General features: G+C 41.1%; 1 protein-coding gene and 1 pseudogene across 1 annotated transcript; both read right to left on the reverse strand.

Moving 5' to 3' along the window:
- Positions 1 to 1,861: 1,861 nt before the first annotated feature.
- LOC120558521 lies at positions 1,862 to 3,724 on the reverse strand (annotated as a pseudogene).
- An 11,306-nt stretch (positions 3,725 to 15,030) lies between these two features.
- LOC120559399 (gastrula zinc finger protein XlCGF17.1-like) lies at positions 15,031 to 16,271 on the reverse strand. The gene has a single exon (XM_039801095.1). It carries the CDS (start codon positions 16,261 to 16,263, stop codon positions 15,421 to 15,423), a length of 843 nt encoding a protein of 280 aa, XP_039657029.1. The 5' UTR covers positions 16,264 to 16,271; the 3' UTR covers positions 15,031 to 15,420.
- Between the last annotated feature and the right edge of the window lie 5,616 nt (positions 16,272 to 21,887).

Below are 21,887 nucleotides of genomic sequence, written 5' to 3' on the forward strand. Positions count from 1 at the left end.
AATGTTTTCTTTAATGTAATTTTGTGTGTAAGATGTATTATATCATATTTGTTTGCCAAACTGATTAAACATTTACAGAACAGCTGCAATAATTGCTATCTGTGTACTTTACACACAGCACAAAATTTCATAAATTGTTTTAAGTGCATTTTCATAGTAATACTATGGAACACTTTCTAAAAGAATGTCCTGAAGTACTAGCGTGAATAACTTCACTTCATAATTAGACTCAAATGTAATTTAAAATACACTCAAATTTAATATTACAGTATTGATGTTAAAATGTGTACTGTTAAAATATGCTTTCAGTGTATGTTACAATGACAATTTTGAGCATACAATTTAAAATATATCAAAAATATGTGTAAAAACAAATTTCAAATAAGTACACTTTAGAAAGTACACATAACTTTCACTTAAAGTATAGTGTTTAGTACAATATATTTCTATAAAGTGAAATATAGTATTATTTTAAAGCGCCCATATTATGCTCATTTTCAGGTTCATAACTGTATTTTAAGATTGTACCAGAATAGGTTTACATGGTTTAATTTTCAAAAAACACCATATTGTTGTTGTACTGCACAGCTCTCTCTCACTGTTGCAGATCCTCTTTTCACCTGGTTTCTGTTTTAGCTACAGAGTGAGACCTCTATTCATCTTCTTCTTCTGTACTATCTTTGATTGCACACGCACATGCGCAGTAGCTCAGATGTAGAGCATGTCAGCTAGCTAACTCTAGAGACAGTAAAAGAAAGCCTGTTTCTCCAACTTTGGTCAGTTACAAGGCAGGATTAGCTGGGAGACTTCTAAATGAGGACACATGTAAGTAATTCTTTTGTAGATTATGGTGAACTTGTGTGTGTTGTAGCAGTGCTTTGCTATTGAGAACGACGTAGCATGCTAGCGTTAGCATTAGCGTTAGCGTTAGCATGCTAATGAGCTAACGGTTGTGGTTAGCCAGCTCATTTCGGACTGTGACGTCACAGTCCGAGCCGATTTTGAACAGCTCACTAGGAGACTGAAGGCAGGACACATTCAGAAACCGTATCTCACTCAGAACAGCATGGATGGATTTTTTTCAAAGTTTGTATGTGTGTGGAAGCACCAGAGACACAAAATAACACCCCAAATCCCAGAAAAAGTGATTTTTTCATAATATGGGCACTTTAAAGTGTGTTAAAAGTGTTAGTGTGAAAGCGTGGTGCTAGTATACTTTTTATATATTTACAAAAAGTACAATTTGTGTAAGTACATTTTCAACATACTATCGGAAATATAAATATACTTGAAATACAATAAAGTAAAAAAATGTTTCGTTTGGGTGTAGCAAGAAAAGTTAACCCTCTCCTTGATTTCATGTTGTTTGTGGAGAAGAAGAGTCGGGGGAAATGCAACGCTACCAAGCTACTGCCGAGCGTGCGTGCACCTCTCGGAAAATGCCACTTGACGTCACGGCGACGCACCTCGCTCAGCCGTGGCTAACTTTTCCTGCTACAGATGTCCCACCGTGGTCAGAAAGCAGAGGGGAGACACTTTGTTTCTCTCACTATGCCTCTAGAGTCGCTACTCGCTCCGAAGGTAAACTGCTTCTTTTACACTTCTGGTTAGATGCTAAACAAAACTTTGTCAGTACAATATGTGCAATGATTAGGTTGAATCTAATTAAATATACTTATGTTCATGCTTAATAGTAATGTTAATAGTACGTGGAGAAATGACACACTATTGATACCATTATTGCAGGTGCAGAATGCAGTGATTGGTGGAAAGACAGGGCTTGCATGTACAGATGAGTGGCGCAGGTGGAATCAGGTTTTGTTTACAGTAAATAAATAAATAATAAATAAAAATCTTAAAATCAAGTTCATTAAGTCACTTTATTTGCATTAATGCGAAATGAGGGACCAAAATCCCCATTGCTATCGGGTCCGGAAGATACTGGCCGTTAAGGCACCGGTGCCATATTAGCACCAAGTCTCAGTACCAAACCCTATTCACGAGGCAGTGTGAATGCGCTGGTGTTTTTTAAGGCTACAATTCTGGGAAAAGGTTTTCCCACATTGTTCACACCAGTACAGCTTCTCTCCAGTGTGAACACGTTGGTGGCTTACAAGGTGAGTACTCTGAGAAAAGGTTTTCCCACATTGTTCACACCAGTACGGCTTCTCTCCAGTGTAAACACCGGTGGATTTCAAGGTGACTACTCAGAGAAAACATTTTTCCACATTGTTCACACCAGTACGGCTTTTCTCCAGTGTGAATGAGTTGATGTAATTTTAGGATACTCTGTTGTGTGAAAGCTGCCCCACATTGATCACAGCTGTACGGCTTCTCTCCAGAGTGAATGCGTTGATGTAATTTTAGGGTACTCTGTCATGTGAAAGCTGCACCACATTGATCACAGCTGTACGCCGTTTCTCCAGCGTGAATGCGTTCATGCAATTTTAGGGTACTCTTTCGTGTGAAAGCTGCCCCACATTGATCACAGCTGTACGGCTTTTCTCCAGTGTGAATGAGTTGATGTAATTTTAGGATACTCTGTTGTGTGAAAGCTGCCCCACATTGATCACAGCTGTACGGCTTCTCTCCAGTGTGAATGCGTTGATGTAATTTTAGGGTACTCTGTCATGTGAAAGCTGCACCACATTGATCACAGCTGTACGCTGTTTCTCCAGCGTGAATGCGTTCATGCGATTTTAGGGTACTCTTTCGTGTGAAAGCTGCCCCACATTGATCACAGCTGTACGGCTTTTCTCCAGTGTGAATGAGTTGATGTAATTTTAGGATACTCTGTCGTGTGAAAGCTGCCCCACATTTGTCACAGCTGTACAGCTTCTCTCCAGTGTGAACTCTCTGATGAATCTTTAAATATCCAGATGTTGTGAAGGATTAGTCACAGTGCTAACAGTGGTGACATTTGGGTCCCTCTCCTCCTCTCCGTTTCTATAGCAACAGACAAACAGAGAGAGAGAGAGAGAGTTAGAGCCATTTTTGTGTGCCTATTCCAAAAAACCTTAAAATACATAAATATTTTTAACAGAATTGATGCAGCCGCCAATTTTGGTGAGTTTTTGAGTATGTTAAGCCCCTCAAAAAGGCGATTCATTTGCCGAATAATAATTCCTTCAGTTTCAATAGGGCCTTCAATGCTGTTGGCGCTGAGGCCCTAATAAATCATCTAAAAAGATGTATTGGTCTCTGACCAGTCTGCCGTTGTTACAACCATTATAGAAACAAGTGTATAGGACTTTATATATTATCCTTAATCATTGACTTCATTTAAAAACACATTTAAAACTTTATCAGCCTTCTAATTATCTCAACAACTGTTATACTATATTCATCATACTTCTAACAATATGAACAGCAGTTTATTAGTCTTCATAAAAGGCAATATAACCTCAACGACGACACAAATATTTTATATTATATATCCCATACTACACCCTAGTGGTCAGAATGTACAGTATATTACAGACATTTAGTGAACAAAAATAATAACTCAATTGGCTCCTACAACTTCCTTTCTCCACATTTGATCTCTAACAACAGAAGAAACGGATGACCCATGGAGCCTCGACTCTCGTCCTGGTTTCTTTAGAGCGGTTGTTGTGTCATGAACACTGACCTGAACATGGCTGGTATCAGAGTCCGAGTCTGCTGCTTGTCTTCTGGGGACCTTGTTGCTCCGCTGCTCCGGGTTCTGGTTGTCCTCCTTCATTCCTCTCTGGTCCTGAAATCCAGCAGACCTCTACTGTGGCTGCTGTACTCACTCTGGATTCTGTTCAGTCCAAATCAAATCATGCAGAGATATTCAGGAGCTGTTGTCTCTTGTTTTCCTCACATCCACACACAGCTAAAAGAACAGTCTGAAAACTCAAAGCAGCTGCTGTATAACTGTTCCCTTTCCTTCCTAGCCACAAAATGACTTCGGAGTAATTTGGAGAAAACAGCATAATATTAAACCGTGAATAAATCTAAAATGTAAAAACAAACACTACCATAACGCTGGCTTTTCAGTGCCCTTCACAATAAAAGCCCAGCTTAAATTCACTCAGAGCATTTCACTAACAGGAAACTCAATAAAAAGTTATTTTGCCAACACTAGATATCAAACAAAAGCTACACACTATATCTTGTAAGAAACTTTAAAAATAATAAGCAGGTGAACAGCTGCTGCTGGTCAAATCATGTCAATCATTTTCATTTACGTCACTGCTATTGCTAGACGGCATAGTGGCAGAATGACTGAAAGAAAGTATGAAAGTGGAGCACAATAACACAAAGTACAAAGGTTAAAAGAACAACGTGATCAAGATATCCTGAAAAAAATCCCTAAATTGACTGGATACTTCAAGGCTGCTGAAATTTCATCCAGTCGAAGACAAGATCCACAGCAGGAGGACGGCCAGCTAGCATCGGCTAACATCGGAGATGGGGTTGAAACACCTGCAGCGGGATCCTTAGCTGTTACAGCAGACAGCTCATCATGTCATTGGTAATATTTCAGGGAATTTGGGGGAGTTATTCCACAATGACACGCATATTACACAGGTCAGTTTTTAAGGCTGGTTCTATTTTTTTCACGTTATCAGTGATAGATTGTAAAGACACCAGTCAAAAAAAAGGTCCCATCACATGGTGTTCTTTGGATGCTTTTATATAGGCCTTAGTGGTCCCCTAATACTGTATCTGAAGTCTCTTTTATATAGACCTTAGTGGTCCCCTAATACTGTATCTGAAGTCTCTTTCCCATAATTCAGCCTTGGTGCAGAATTACAGCCACTAGAGCCAGTCCCACAATGAGCTTTCCTTAGGATGTGCCATTTCTGTGTCTGTAGCTATTGAGGAGGAGAGAGAGGGGCAAAGTGGAGGGTGGGGGTGTGGCCTTGACCAACTGCCACTTTGCTCATTTAAAAGCCATGATGTCTCTCTCTCATGGGTTGGCCAAATTCTCTGGGCGGGCAAAGCAGAGGTAACCTGTCCCCTTATGACCTCATAAGGAGAAGATTCCTGATTGGCCCATCTGAGCTTTCATTTTCTCAAAGGCAGAGCAGGATACCCATGGCTCGGTTTACACCTATCACCATTTCTAGCCACTGGGGGACCATAGGCAGGCTGGGGGAACTCATATTAATGTTAAAAAACCTCAAAGTGAAATTTTCATGCCATGGGACTTTTAACTGCTGCCTTGAGACGGAGGAATTTTTTAATGTGCAGACACTTTTGAATTTTTCCTCCAAATCCACATCCCATTGGCAGACAATTACAGCGGGTTTACATCCAAATGACAACTAGAAGATCTAGACTTTGAAAAGCCTTTCAGACACTAGATGGTCAGCTCACGTGCAAGTAACAAAAGCACTGCAACAGAATTATGCCAGAATCCAGGAGTCGCTGCAAAAGATCAGTAATGACACAACCCAATGGCTTACTACATGGGATGAATTCAGGACACTGTATGTGAAGATGGACAAACTACAGTAGAGAATGCCATTCTGTGTAATATTTGGAACAACATACTGCAGCATTTCCACAAAACTAGTACTACTTTACAGGGAGCTGACCTGGATTTATGTAATGCTGTTACAGTGCAGATCCACCTGGCCGTGCGACATTTTGGTCACGCTCCACTTTATTCCTCTGGGTGACGTCAAACGACTTTAAAATGCTGCGCGTCAAAAAAAGCTGGCTGATGCCCATCTTTATGCAAGTGAATCCGTTGAATGTGACTATCCAATAGAAGTATACAAAAATCTTTCAAACTGACCGTGGTCGATCTGAAATGAAGACAGATTCAGCAACTGTATGGCCTATTTTTCACTTACAATGTTTTCAGAAAAAGGTTTCGGTTAACTATTTACGTAAAATAAGAGATTGTATTCTGAACGAGCCGCCATTAGTGTTTTGAAATGTGGGAGTAGCCAAACCCACGTGACGCGTTCATCCAATCAGCTGCCGGTCAAGGGCGTGGAGCATCAACCATGGAGGTATGACGTCGCGATGCCACGCTTCAGTCGTGTCGCCAAAGTGGATCCACTGTGTTAGTTTGGTCAGCTCGTTGAGGGATTATGTAGCCAGTCTACGAGAAGATTTTGACAAGTTTGAGAGTGATGCAAAAAACATGTCTCCATCTTTGTCCCAAGTCTACAAAGTAGAGACACAGGAAAAAGAAAAAAACAAGCAGATGAATCCAGTGAACCGTCTTGTTGCCGAGCTGGATAGGAGGTATCGCTACTACAAAAGGAATTCAGTAGATTTGGGTTTTTGAACAAGATCCCATCCATCCCCCTACAAGATCTACACATAGAAGCAGCTAGTCTGCAGAAAATAATATGCAAGTGATCTAGAAAAAGATTTTGTGGATGAAATTGGACAATTCAGACAATTTGTCAAAGAAAATGAGGACACCTCAGGAAGTTCACTACTGCAATTTATAAGAGCAAGGAAACTACAATCAGTGTTTCCAAATGTTGATATGGCACTCTTGCTATTTATGACTGCATGTAACCAACACCAGCAGGGAACGCTCTTTTTCAAAACTAGGACTAGTTAAAAATAGACTCCGATTCACGATGGGCCAAAATCGACTCAATCAACTGTCTCTGATGTCCATTAAAAATTACGTTCAGCGCAAATTAGATTTTACCGGCCTCATTAAAGCTGCAGTAGGTAAGATTGTGAAGAGCCAGGACTTTGCCAACAAATTTGAACATCGACAACTTCTCAGTCCCTCCTCCCTTTCTGCTGCAGCCCAAACCGTCTCCTAAGCCCCTCCCACACAACGGAGTTTGACAGAACTGCCGGCCGGCATGTCAGACACACAACATTTTCAATAACTAAAACACCAACACAACGTTCCTTCCCGGTGTGCTGTGTCTCACAGCACACCGGGAAGGAGATACCACCACTCAGACACCAACACCACCACCTTCGGCTCTCAGCAACTAAAAATGAGGGGAGAAATGGGAAACACACACACACAATTAAAGGGGTTCACTCCACAAGAATGAACATCACAAATCAATATAAACAAGGTTATAAAGAAACAAATTGAAAGAAATTCAACCAATATAGATACAATATAAAGGCCAGAACCAGTATGGGTTCCCACAGGCCGTACAAAACAAGAATTCAAAAGACTTTGCTATAAAACTCAAAAGAAACAAAACACTTATAATTAGCACAATAACATAACCAAAGAAACTCAATGTTTAAGTAAAAAAACTCACTTAAAGAAAAGAAAACTAAACAAAATATAACTACAACTTTTAATTAAATTGAAAACAAAATAGAAAGAAAATAATGAAAGAAACAACTAAATCAACCAAATTAAGGTAGGGAGCCAAACCCCTCAACAATGGCTCACATAAAACAAAAGGCTCATATATTGCCCAGTAGCCGTGAAGGCAAGACAGGCGTGCAGCAATAGGCTACGGTACTCAGGATTTTTAAATAGCAGCAGTCTCGGCAAAAGCCGTCTTAGGCAAAACAGCAGCCTCGGCAAAACAGCAGCCAGTAGTTGAAGTGCTAAGCAGCTAACAGGGATCTCTGCCAGCTTCAGCGTTCCTAGCGTTTACAGAAAATAATAATTAACACCAAATAAGTTTAACGAATAAATCCGACCCCATTTAGCCCACATACCGTTCAAGCTGAGTTTTAGTAGACCCAGAGGGAGGCAGCTCCGAGGATGCAAACCGCAGCAGCTATCAGTGTTACTCGCTTTTCATTCACAGCGTTCAACCGGTAAGGTGAAGGACAACCCGCCAACCGAAGATCTACAAGCGTTCAGTATATAATAAATAACGGCAATGTGTGATCGCGTTCCCCCGCCAGGAACCAAGACACCACGGAAGAGTCGGGCGGTTGCAGTCACATTCGGTCTTGACATACTATTCACACACTCATACTGACCAACACTAAACTCACGCACTGGCCACGGTTACATTCGGTACTCTGGTGGGCTCTCTCCTCATGAGTCTAACTACCATGTAGCAACATTCACTACTAACATATAACTTAACATAACTACCAAGATAACATTACGTGTATTTGTATGTGATATAATACTTTCCCCTTGGTAATGTAGCCTATGAATTTCCATGAACACAATTCTAAAATGCACGAGACATAAAGGCTTCTGCTATCGGTAACTCAAACTTGCCGAGAACCTAGACACCCGTGATTACATAGACTCATGCATTAGGCACGGTTACAGTCTCTTTCAGTAGCCTGGTGCACGGTCTCCTGCTGACAGCCTACCTATCACGTAACAAACATTTAATTTAACATAACTACTAAGATAACGTGACGTGTATTTGTATGTGATATCCATCGATAATGTAGTCTCTGAATTTGAATGTACACAATCATCTAAGATGCACGAGAAATAAAGGCTTCTGGGATCGGTTGATAACTCAAACTTGCCGAGAACCTAGACACCCGTTTGTGAGTATAGACTCATGCAGTACCCTCGGTTACGGTCCTTACGGTCTCGTTCAGTAGCCTGGTGTGCGTTCTCCTCGTGACAGCCTACCTACCACGTAGCAACATTCACTTCTTTAACATTTAACTTAACATAACTACCAAGATAACATGACGTGTATTTGTATGTGATGTACTGTACTTCCCCCTCGATAATGTGTGAATTGCCATGAACACAATCCTCTAAGATGCACCAGAAACAAGGCTTGGTTAATAACTCAAACTTGCCGAGAACCAAGACACCGTTTGATTACATTAGACTCGAGCGGGCCGGCCGGTTGCACGGTTACATTCGGTCTCGTTCAGTAGTGTCCTAGTGTGCGGTCTAGGTAGCTCATTTCCTGATTGATTCTACCACCACCACTCCAGTGGAGGCACTAATGAGCTAGATTACTACACACACAGTAGCAGAAGAATACCAGCTACACACAAAGGCACGAATGAAGTAAAAGAAAAAAAACAGGAGTTCATTGACGTATGGCACTCAAGTCTCCCGGTTCAGTGACACGAGTCGGGTTAATTAACCGGCTCTTCGGTCAGTTCGTCAACACTACAAAAGAGCGCCAGGTAGTTAGGAGTTCAACTCATACTGCTACACTACGGTAGCTGCAGGGATCAAAAAGGCTCCGCACTACAGCAAGCCTCCTTCTTCGTCTTCTTCTTCTTTATTTAACCCTTGTGTTGTCTTCCCGTCGACCGTGCAACTTTTTATTTTTCTGGGTCAAAATTGACTTTTTTTTCAACATTGTGGTCGACACTTCTGTCTAAACTTATAAGTTTAAATTTCTGATATAGAAGCTTTTTGAATATGGGTCAAATTTGAACCGAGGAGAACAGGAGGGTTAATGGCAGGCTACACACCAAGTTTTAAGGTGTATGTCGCCGACTACTCTATTGAGTACACAACAACATTAAACATTTAAATAATGACCCGTTTGTCTCGGTTTGATTTTCTCCTATTTCTAATATTCCCTTGATACTTAATTCCCTCCCTATTTCTACCACTTTGTCTTTTAATCTTTACTAAGGCAAGCCAAAAGGAACAGGAGCACTCAATATAGGACAAGGTTGCCCTCTGCTGGCCAGTGTTCAGCACTCCCATACATAGAAACTAAAACCGTATCTTCTGTGTTAAAATGAATAATGTTACAGCTGCAATGCTGCTAGAATCAGACATTTTACCCTCCTGTTGTCCTTTGAAAAGGGGTCAGACTTGACGTCTGACCCCTTTTCAAAGTTTTCAAAAATAACATGGATGGTTCAACGCAGCACTCTTGGCAATTAAAATGTTTAAAAAAACATCAAAGAATGTTGACTAAAATGACATAATAAAGACAAAAGCGCCAAAAACATTGTAAAAAGCGACTAAAGGCATTGAAAACCTAGAAAACCGCAGAATAAAGCTTTGAAAAAAGCGTCAAACAAGGCACTAAAAATGTTTTAAAAAGTGACTAAAACGTTAAGATAACCCGTCAAAAATGTTGAAAAAAGCATTGAAAAATGTGTGAAAAAAAGTGTTGATTTTCAGTATTCACCCGGGAGGACAACACAAGAGTTAATTTAAACAGAACTAATGACTCAAGTTGCTACAGAAGTTCTCTTAGTTCTTATGATTTAGTTAGTCCGGATTACGTGTTGTCTTCCCGTCGACCAACAAGCAACTTCTTGTATTTTTGTGGGTCAAAAATTTTAAATTGAAAGTTTTTTTTCAACATTTTGGTCTATTTTGGGATATATACACATTTTATTTGATCAGTAAATCACATTGAGACAAGAGAGACCTGAGTACAGAGTGAAACATCAAACCAGGGCTGTAGTCAAGACCACCTTTGTCGAGTCCAAGACAAGTCCAAGACCACGACTAGTCGAGTCCAAGTCAAGACCAAGTCCAGAGAGGTTCGAGTCCAAGACAAGACCGAGTCCAAAAAGGTCAGAGTCAGCACCGAGTCCAGGACAGGAAAAAAAAAGTCTAATGCGTCCATGACATTATCAGTCATTTGGGGTTATTATTTGTTGATTTAAAAGCAAAAACAGTGTCACAACACCCAGGATTTTTAAGTAAAGACATTCCCCTTGATATCATATATTCTAATCTAAAGAAAACAGAATGATGATATATGGTGATACCTCATAATAACAGTGTTAGATGTATGTAATCAATGTATTCTTCTGTATTCACACCCCCAACCGGCTCGTTCACACCCCCAACCGGCTCGTCAGACACCGCCTACCAAGAGCCTGGGTCTGTCCGAGGTTTCTTCCCAAGAGGGAGTTTTTCCTCGCCACTGTCGCACTGCTTGCTCTTGAGGGAATTACTGGAATTGTTGGAATTGTTGGGGCTTTGTAAATTATAGAGTGTGGTCTAGACCTACTCTATCTGTAAAGTGTCTCGAGATAACTTATGTTATGATTTGATACTATAAATAAAATTGAATTGAATTGAAATTCTGCAAATATCTTTATGTAAAAAGAAAAATAGATTACAATCCAAATATAAAAACATAATGGAATGTATTGAAGTAAGGCTAACAGGCATTCTGTATTGCTTTCAAATATTTATTCTCCTCTGGATGAACTTTTCTAATTATATCTGAGTCAGCACACATAGACTAGGAATCATTTACTCCCCCCTCCTGTTTTGCTCTTTTGTTGTTAATGTAGGCCTATTAATAAACCCCTGGACTGTAATATTTCAGATGTGTTTGAGCAATGTCCAAAACTTTGTGCACACTCAAAATACAGTATATCTGTGTTCTCTGTGATTTGGAGGAGTCGTGATTTTGAGAAAAATAAAGTTATAATAGGCTATTACAAGAATAAAGTCACTGTATTTCAGAAATCTACCTGCACCATAGTCTGCTGTGCATTACGTGATTGCTGTAGATCTCAGACCTTCTGACAGACACAGAGCCCTGTCTGGGTGTCTGAATGAGACAAAGAGTTTAGCTAGAGAAGTGGCCGTACGCTGCTCTACATCGGTGGTGGAAAACCGAATCTACTGCAGAAATACACGGAGCACAAACGCAACACATCTACCGCAGCATGTCCACAGTAGAGTGCATCCGTTATAACCTGAGGCTGCGCTGCATTTTACAGAGTGGACACCAAGAGACGCACAGGTGTTCTTCAGAGCTCCGTGTGGTTGAGTCTGAACCATAGACTGGAAACGTCACAGGAACTTTAAACTAAATCATTAGTATTGCGCTCCTTAACTTTGTGTTGATGGCATCAATGTATTACACTGATTTGGCTATGATTCCTCCGAAAACTTCACCCGGCTTTAACAGCTTTCCTCACGTAGAGACGGTTGCTAGGTGATAGCAACCAACACAACATGGTCGGACCCCGCACGTAGCTGCCTGTTGTATTCGCCTCGGAAAAATAAACTGGACAAAGTTACATTCGGGGCTACACTCAAAACATTCGGGGCTGAAGCCCCGGCAAAATCGGCTGATGCCGCTCCTCCTAAAACCGGGACATTTTAGCGTCCCGACAGGCTTTTGTCGGGACTCGGGACATTAACTTCAAAATCGGGACTGTCCCGGTCAAACCGGGACGTATGGTCACCCTAATTATGTTCCTAGTAAACAAACATAGGTAGCGGCGAAAATGTTATATGGGAACATAGTACAGAGTAAAGACACCTGGATTTGGTCGAGACCAAAAGCCATATTTGGCAAGACCAGTGGCCGAGACCGAGACAAGTCCGAGTCCGAATACCAGCGAGTCTGAGACAAGTCCGAGACCATAGAAAAACGGACTCGAGTCCGGACTCGAGTCCAAGACCGGACTCGAGTACTACAGCCCTGCATCAAACACAAATACAATCAAATGAAAATAAGAAAGATTGAAATATCAAGACAAGTAAGACATCAGTATTTATAAAAGTATTTCATACAAATAAGTTAAAAATGAAAAAACCCATTTATAAAGAAAACTGTAAAATGACATGATTATACTATGTCAAGCAGTCAGTTAAAATGAACGAGGTCTCTAATCAGACTGTTGAGTCGACCCATCGGTATCAGTGCATCCAATTTTAGATTACTCTGTAAATTATTATAAATATCTAAAGGCTGTCTTGTCCAAGACTACTTCTAACTGCAGGGACTGGAAGCAGCAGCAGTGAATAACTAGCACATATGCTTATATGTTTGTATTTTGAATTGAACCTTACCGTTTACCTGTTTACATTTCTGGCATTGTAACGGTAAAGGTACTTTATTGTCACATACACATATATGTAGCGAAATTCATTCTCTGCATTTAACCCATTCCTCAAGGGAAAAGTGGGCAGCCCAGGGACCAACTCCAGATCTGAGCCAGTGCCTTGCTCAAGGGCACTGACTGGAGAACCATGTTTTTTGATGGTGGGGGAAACCGGAGCACCCGGAGGAAACCCACGCAACCATGGGGAGAACAAACAGACTACACACAGGCCCGGAACGACCTGGATTTGAACCCAGAACCTTCTTGCTGTGAGGCCACAGTGCTAACCATTGGGCCACTATGTGCACTTTTGTTTTTTGCTCCTTTTTGATCATCTTTTCATTGTCTGTATCTCGAATTGATTTGCACCCTTTCCTGCTTTGCAATTCAACTGCTACAAAGACATACGAAACAAAGGCAAAACACCAGTTTAAATGTATATGGGAGACTTAAAGTTTCTCTTTGTAACTTTCAGTTTGTGTTGATTCTAGCGGCCAAAGTGTTTTCACCACACCTGCTGTCGTAAAGGTCATTCTGCATGAGGCTTTTCCGTTGTTACACCGAAATCTGTGACCCGCCAGAATAGACTCTGTCGGCATTACCGGGAACTGCCACTAAAACCTAACTTTCGTTTATGCCGTGGGGTAAAACAAACCATTCTAATTAATGAGGGTGGACTAGGGCTGCAGGATTATGGCCAAAATGATAATCACGATTATTTTGATCAATATTGAGATCACGATTAATTATCATGATTATTTGTTGATTTTAACCAAAACAAATGTTATTGTCACAACTGCTTTTACATCCATATTGTGCTACATTCATCCTTTATTGAAGGATACTGTGAAGGAGTATGCCATTTCAGCTGTTGTGCGACCGCTTTCCAAACATGCACGTTTGCCGCAAGGTATCTACCTGACGAAATAGCAATCCGGATTTCGGTGGCTCATTACACTGCTACTTACATGTCTGCGTTGCACTCTGATGCTCCGAAACCCGTGTTAGAAGCAACATAAACCTTGCTGCATGTCACACTAGAAAACACTAATAACACGTTACACAGCAGGTAACGTTAGCCTACAGTTAGCTACAGTAGTAACTGGATTAAACACGGCTAAAATGCTGACAGCTAAACGGTGTAGTGCGACATGATTCCAACAGCGGGATGTCAAACAGTCTGCTGCTAAAGCTATGAGCTAAAAGACACAAACTAGCACTGGTCACTGCTGTTGTATGAAAAACAAAACAGACAGGACAAAATACTGGTAAACTGGTAAATATTGTGACCGGCTTATGATGACCGACTGCTATGTGTTGTGGAATTTTCCTCACGTTACTCTGTCCTCTGTGACTGTCTACATCTAGAAACTAAGCTGCGCGGTGCAGGGAACAACTCTGATTTGCTCATGGAGACACGTGTTCAGACTGTGGTTTATGCTAGATTGGCTTTGCAAAAACTTTGATAAGGAGCGTTCTATGAACGGAATGACGCACTTTAAATATCGCTCGATCACGCAAATTTGATCGTGAGAAGCCAAAATCGTGATCGTGATTAAAATTTGATTAATTGTGCAGCCCTAGCGTGGACCTTGTTAGCAGTTCATTTTTACTCTTTGTCATATACGATTGTTTTTTTGTTTGGTACAATGCTGAAAAGTAGCTATGTGGCATTCTGCACCCAAATAATGTAAAAGAAATCCTGATCTTAAGTTTGATATACTGCTGAATAGACAATCTGTTAATGCCACTAACGTTTTTTTTTTCTGCTTCTCTTCATAATTGTCAGATTCATCTAGCAACCCATATAGAACTGGCTCAGGTTTGTCTTGCACCAGCTCTTAATTATGCTGTTATAGTTTTAGACTGCCGGAGGACCTTCTTCCTGACACACTGAGCTCCTCTCTCTTTCCATCTGTGTGCATCCATGTCCCAGAAATGCTTGTTACTAACTTAGCTCTGGGGAGCTTATTCCCTGGAGTCCTTATGTTTTTTGTCGACCAGCAGTTTTCCTTGGATTAGGGTGGCACCTAAATCATGGCTGCAGCTATCGCCGTGGTCCTGCTCCGCGCCCGGCTATGCCCTGCTACACCCTACTAAACCCTGCAGTGCCCTGCTACGTCCTGCTACACCCTGTAACGCCCTGCAGTGCCCTTCTACACCCTGTAACACCATGAACTACTACAACTACTATTTCTAGTCATAGTTCCATTATCTTTATTGTGATTATTATTGCCACTATTCATCACACCCCCAGCCGTCATCGTCAGACACCGCCTACCAAGAGCCTGGGTCTGTCCCAGGTTTCTCCCTAAAAGGAAGTTTTTCCTCGCCACTGTCACACTAAATGCTTGCTCTTGGGGGAATTACTGGAATTGTTGGGTCTTTGTAAATTATAGTGTGGGGTCTAAACCTAATCTGTAAAGTGCCTTGAGATAACTCTTGCTATGATTTGATACTATGAATAGAATAGAATTGGTCGCTCCGTTGGGTCGTTTGTCCCGTTTGTCCTGTCAATTATAACGTACGGACAATCCAACCCAATGTAGCTCAGTTTGTTTTATGTATCTTACTCTGTCAATCGGTAAAAGTACTTTAGAGTAGCCATACTGGGTTAATGTTATGTTATCCAGTCAGTCCCCCCACAGCAACTCTGCCACAAGCATGTGTCCTCTCCTTTTATCCCTTGCTGCTGTAACAGTGTGAATTTCCCTATTTGTGGGATTAATAAAGAATTTTGAATCTTGAATCAGTTGAATCTTTTTTCACAAACACTGCAGTATGAGTTCTCATGTGTGTCTTCAAGTGTCCATTTTCAGTGAAAGCTTCACCACACTCACAGCAGCTGAAAGGTTTGTTTCCTGTATGATTTCTCATGTGTGACCGTAAATTTTCACTCTGGGTAAAAGATTTCTTACAAACTGAGCAGCTAAAAGGCTTCTCTCCTGTGTGGATTCTCATGTGTGTTTGCAAACCTCCACTCTGGGTAAAAGATTTCTTACAAACTGAGCAGCTAAACGGTTTCTCTCCTGTGTGGATTCTCATGTGTTTTTGTAAACCTCCACTCTGGGTAAAAGATTTCTTACAAACTGAGCAGCTGAAAGGTTTTTCTCCTGTGTGAATTCTCATGTGCATCTTTAAAGCTCCACTGTGTGTCAAAGATTTCTTACAGACTGAGCAGCTGAAAGGTTTTTCTCCAGAATGAGTCATCATGTGGGTCTTCAGGGTTCCACTTTGAGTGAAAGCTCTACCACACTCAGAGCAGCTAAAAGGTTTTTCTCCTGTGTGAGTTTTCATGTGTGACTGTAAACTTCCTTTCCGTGTAAAAGATGTATTACAAACTGAGCAGCTGTAAGCTTTTTTTCCTGTGTGACATTTCATGTGTGGTTTCAGATCTGCCTTGCAGGCAAATTTTTTCCCACAGTTAGAGCAGCTAAATGACCGCTGTCTTGTCTCCTTCCAAAAATCACTATCAACACTGTCATCAGTCTCTGGTTGTAAAAGTGGATGGGAGTTCCTGGCTGGTTCTGGTCCTCCACAGTCCTCTCCATCAGCTTCTGTTTCCATGTGTTGAGTTTGTCTTTGATGAAGCTGTGACGACTGAGCTTCCTCTTCATCATCTTCACTCTTCACAGGGATAGGAGTGAATGGGAACTTGTTGATATCAGCCTCCTCCAGCCCTTGAAGCTGCTCTCCCTCCTGACTGCTCCACAGTTCCTCCTGTTCCTCTTTAATGTGGCTGGGGTTTTTTTTTTTTTTTGTTCTGGGGGCGCTCCCCCCCCTTTCCCCCCCCGGGGGGCCAACTCCTGCTGCTCCTCTTTACCAACAATCACTTTAAGAACGTCTGGAGGTAAAGCTGAAACACAGACAGACATACATTAAATATCAGTCTCAACAATACTTTGCTAATTAGCTGATTTCACTGTGATAAGGACGCAGCTTCATAATGAAATCATCTGATTTATCCTGGGTCCCCAAAGGTCATCACACAAAACTGAGCTGTTACACTACCACCCTTAAATAAACTCATTCCTCCACTCTGCTCCGGCTGGTGGTCGAGATGAAAACACAAGGCCCGCAGGCCAAATTTGGCCCCTTGCAAATTTTGATCCGACCCAAATACCAATTTAGGTTCACAATGAATTTTGGCCCAACTAGTTGTGCGCCAAACCAAAAAGACAGGAAACAGTTTTTCACACTGTAATTACACCAACACTCAGAGCAGATTTAAGCAGATTTGCCGACTGAGCCTTTGATAAATCCCCCCAGAAGCAGAGAGTTTCATATTCAGGCTGTGAAACAGGCTGCTGGGAGTCAGCGTTGTGGTAGCTGCTTATAAAAATGAAATCTTTGTTTCGCTTGATTTACTAAATTCTACGATGGCTAAGAAACTTTTTTTCTGACTTTTTTAGGACTTTAAAGGAGAACTCCGGGCAATTTTTACGTTAATCTTGATCGCTATATGTATATGAGTACTGTCGATAGCAAAAAAAAAACGAGCTGAATCGGTGCTAGCAACACGGAGCTGCTGCAGTTAATGCCGAGAGCTCCCACTCAGCTAAAACGGCAGTTATGGGGGCATAAGATAAAGAGTGTCTTTTTGCCTCTTAACAGACACAAAATGCAATTAAAATGTCTGTGCAACATGAACAGGGCCCTTACATGACAACAAGATGCATTTAGCAACTTAGCCATTGTTTAAATTCACCTACCCTCTTAGCTGCTAGCTGCCGTCTGGCATGAGTGAGTGTGTTCAGCCAGGCTCCGGTAATAATCATCACGCAGCAGTTCCGTGTGTATTTGTAGCATATATATTAGGGCTGAACGATTTTTGAAAATAATCTAATTGCGATTTATTTAAAAAATATTGCGATTGCGATTCGATATGCGATAATTTTTTAAGCTCTTTGTCTTCTGTATTAGTCAACAAAAACTAGCAATAAATCATTGTATAGTATGAACTTCACAAGATTAGATAGATTAAACAAGCTGTTCTTTCCTGGAGGCCAGGCCTGTATGTGATGGTGAAATTAGGTGATGCGTGAATTTATATGAATGACATCTTTTATTTAACTACTTCAATCCCAGTAGTATATTGAGCACTGACCAAGCCTGGTGGAAACATTCATATGAAAGAAAAATAAATCACACTAAAGTGCAGATTGCAGAAATATAAAAACAAATGTGGCTTTACAACACTTAGTAGTATTTAGATTATTTAATTATTATTTACATAGACATATGTAAACGTGGATTGCATTTTTTAAACACTGTCTTTGAACTTTACTAGACAGTTAAATAAGTAAAATATATACATCGGTGTATTTTCTTTAACAGCGCACAGAGAGGAGCTGCCTCCAGCCCCTCCCTCCCTCATGAAGTTGCGTGCCGTGTGCATGACAGCGTCAACGACGCTGCACTAGCTCAGAGAGGCTATCGTTACGTTAGTAGTAGCATGCAGGTGTTGCCGTGGGATTAGCTAACTGTACTAATAAAACCGTTGAAACACCGTGGCCACGCTGCTGTGACAGCTCCCCGAACGTCATTTATCAGAGTCTGGTTGTTACCCCCTCCTCGCCGGTACCTCCTCCCGCTCCATATCTTTATAATGGAGCTAACCGGAGCTAACCGATAATCAGAGCTAATCGTTGCTAACCGAGCCTTCAGTTCTGCGTGCCTGTATTCATTAATTGCATGTGTGGACTGGAGCCCGAATAAAACCCTTACAAGTTTTAAACTACAACTCAGAGTTGTTTGAATGACAGAAATCTGCTCAAGGTACGGCGTACCGTTAGCGTGCTAAGTTGATGCTTTCTCTGCGGACTACGGAGTGCGGACTGATTTGCTCTCGTGAGTCACGTGACCAAATCGCAGCCTTTGCGATTAGGAAATCGCGTTTTAACATATCGCGATATTATCGCAAATGCAATTAATCGTTCAGCCCTAATATATATCCATTTTGTGTGCTGTCGTTGGTGAATATGAGTCTCTGCAGCAGAGGTGTCAAGTAACGAAGTACAAATACTTCGTTACCTTACTTAAGTAGAAATTTTGGGTATCTATACTTTACTGGAGTAATTATTTTACAGCATACTTTTTACTTCTACTCCTTACATTTTCACGCAATTATCTGTACTTTCTACTCCTTACATTTTAAAAATAGCCTCGTTACTCATATTTCAGTTCGGCTTGTTTTCATTCCGGCTTGTCATCGTTCAAAAACAAAAAAAAACAAAAAAAACTATCCAGATCGCTCCATACGGAGAGAGTGAATGTGACTGTGGTTGTGGTTGGATGAGAAGTATAAACATATATCATTCCGACACCCTATTGGTTTGTACGCGATCAATCGCACCTGCACAGACCCGGTGCTAATACGGCACCGGTGCCTTAACGCACCGTTATCTACCGGACCGAATAGCAACGGGGATTTCGGTGCCTTATTTAGGTGCCACTTAAATAACTGCGCTTCTCTCTGATGCTCAAAACGGACGTCTTAGGGAACTGAAACATCGCCCGCCGCCGGGACGCTAGTTAACACTACAGTTGGCAGCAGGTAACGCGATTTAGCTGCGTTAGCTAGCAGCTGGAGTGAACACGGTTAAAATGCTGAGAGCTAAACGGGTGTAAAAGTGTGTCTGTATTTCACTGGAGAGGATTCTACTCCAGACTGTAGCCGCCCTTGTCTGAAAAAACAGAAGAGATGTGTCACCTTTTTCAGCCCTTCTGAGTTTGCAGGTATGATTTTAATATAACCTTAGCTATTATAGTCATTATGGCCTTTAGAAAATATGTTTTTGTGGAAGTGGGGTTTTGTCCCCACGTTTTGGGGTTAAGCTTTTGTCCTTAATGGCATTACATCAGGGGTCTTCAATATTTTTTAAGCCAAGGACCCCTTAACTTAAAGTGAGATGTAGCAGGGACCCCTACTACATATTGTATGAAATTAAGTTACATATTAAACGGGGCCTACACATAACTGTTAGGGCAACCTGAAGCCTTCTTACATACCCTTTTTTCATAAGCTATTAAAATATTAATTGTTGGCATGATTTTATAAATCATATTTGAATGTTACATATGTGGCACAGTAAATCTAGGATTAACTGTATCTGTGGGCTGATATCTTAGTGACTACCTAACCTATAGGCCAGTAAGCCTATCATCAGTGGGAATTTATATTTGCTAATAATATATTGGAATTATGTTAAGGCATTTTCATTTTTTTTTCTTTTTAAAGACTCAAAATTTACAATTATTTGGAGGCCCCCCTGCAATGACTCTGAGGACCTCCTGTTGAAGATCTCTGCCTTACATTACTTTTACTTTTATACTTTAAGTAGTTTTGAAACCAGTACTTTTACACTTTTACTTAAGTAAAAAGCTTGAGTTGATACTTCAACTTCTACAAAAGTATTTTCAAACCCTAGTATCTGTACTTCTACTTGAGTAATGAATGTCAATACTTTTGACACCTCTGCTCTGCAGTGGCTAATTGTGTGGTAGTTTCCTTAGCCAGGCTAGCAACCCCGACCGGCATCCTTCTACTTCCTCCCTCGCCTGCCGCGGCCAACAACAATCCACAGGCGCCCTCTGGTCTGGTGGATGTCCTCAGAGAGGACAGTTCATGCTTTCACGGCGAAATATTGAAGTTTATTCCCCCCTCAAAAATAGGTAATTGAGCACTGAAGTGATCCTATCAGTGACTATGTAACTAAATGGAAACAGACCAAATGATGCCTGTTTCTTGTAAAGTAGCATTACAGAAGGCTGTAGTCTTGCGCTGAAGTCCCGTGGGAATTCAGTTGTAGCAGGAAAAGGTAAACAGCAGTGTGCAGATCGGAGCGTAGTGTGTGAAGAGTGAAGAGCGGAGGTGTTCACAAGGGAAGAAGCTTGGAGTAACGTAACTATGGAGCTAGAGCTAGCCTTCAGTAACGCTATTCGTAATAGTATTACAAGAAACAGGCATCATTTGGTCTGTTTTCATGTAGTTACATAGTCACTGATAGGATCACTACAGTGCTCAATTACCTATTTATGAGGGGGGAATAAACTTCAATATTTCGCCGTGAAAGCATGAACTGTCCTCTGGAGGACCTCCACCAGACCAGCGGGCGCCTGTGGATTGTTGTCGGCAGCGGCAGGCGAGGGAGGAAGTAGAAGGATGCCCGGTCAGGGCTGCTAGCCTGGCTAAGGAAACTACCACACAATTCGCCACTGCAGAGACTCATATTCACCAACAACAGCACACAAAAGGGATATATATGCTACAAATACACACAGCTACAGCTCTGTGTCTGTCCCTCTGCTTCGGCTTCACTCACCACTGAGTCTGACTTAATGTCCCGCCCACAACACTGTCTGACTGGCTAGATGTTGTACGAGTAATAGCCAATCAACACGCAACCTCGCTGCTCACAGCCAATCAACACTCATCAACCTCACAGCAGCTAACATGCAGCAGCCTGGAGCAAAAGCGTCTCCTTCTGTGTGCAGTTCGTCGCGCTACGCTTCAAAAGGTAAGGCTGCAGGAATTTCTAAAGTTAAAAAAATTATAATCTTTCACACTAAAGTTGCAAAAACACCCCCAACCCTGTGATCTATTTCTATAATGACAAGGCTGCCAGGATATATCACTTAAAAAGCCAGAAAGAACTTTTGGTGGTGATAGCGTTAGCTTGCAGTGTTCCTGTAACTACACCGTTAGCATTATTAATATAGAGCGACAGTTACATGTTTTAAGTAACAAAGCTAGTGGTGAGTTAACATAATAACTACTTTCATTTCTCACTGTCTCTCTCTCTAAAATCTCACTTCAGATGGATAAAAAACAACAACAGTGCAGTATGGGAGTATTTCGAAAAAAAAACACCAGAGACAGCAGTCTGCAACACGTGCAAACAAACTGTTAGCATAGCAGGAGAAAGCTATTTATAATTTTATATAACTGAGTCTTATGTTGAAAGTTGTATTAAATAATTGCTTAAAGCATTTAAACAAAGTTTTGTGTCGGAGTTTGTAACATTCCAAAATCTTAATTTTGACTTAAAGATTTTCATTTTCACTGTAAATGCATATCAGTTCTAAAATATTGGTTATCGGTTTCATTGACTACTAATAATCTCCATCGGCCGTAAACAAAAAAAAGAAAGGCAGTATCGGTCGATCCCTACTGAAAAGTATTATTAAAA

Source organism: Perca fluviatilis, chromosome 5, assembly GCF_010015445.1.
Source record: "Perca fluviatilis chromosome 5, GENO_Pfluv_1.0, whole genome shotgun sequence".
Lineage (NCBI taxonomy): Eukaryota > Metazoa > Chordata > Actinopteri > Perciformes > Percidae > Perca > Perca fluviatilis.

What these genes read in the sequence shown, in the direction of transcription:
- LOC120559399 (XM_039801095.1), bottom strand. Translation starts at nt 16,263, where the DNA reads ATGGAAACAGAAGCTGATGGAGAGGACTGTGGAGGACCAGAACCAGCC.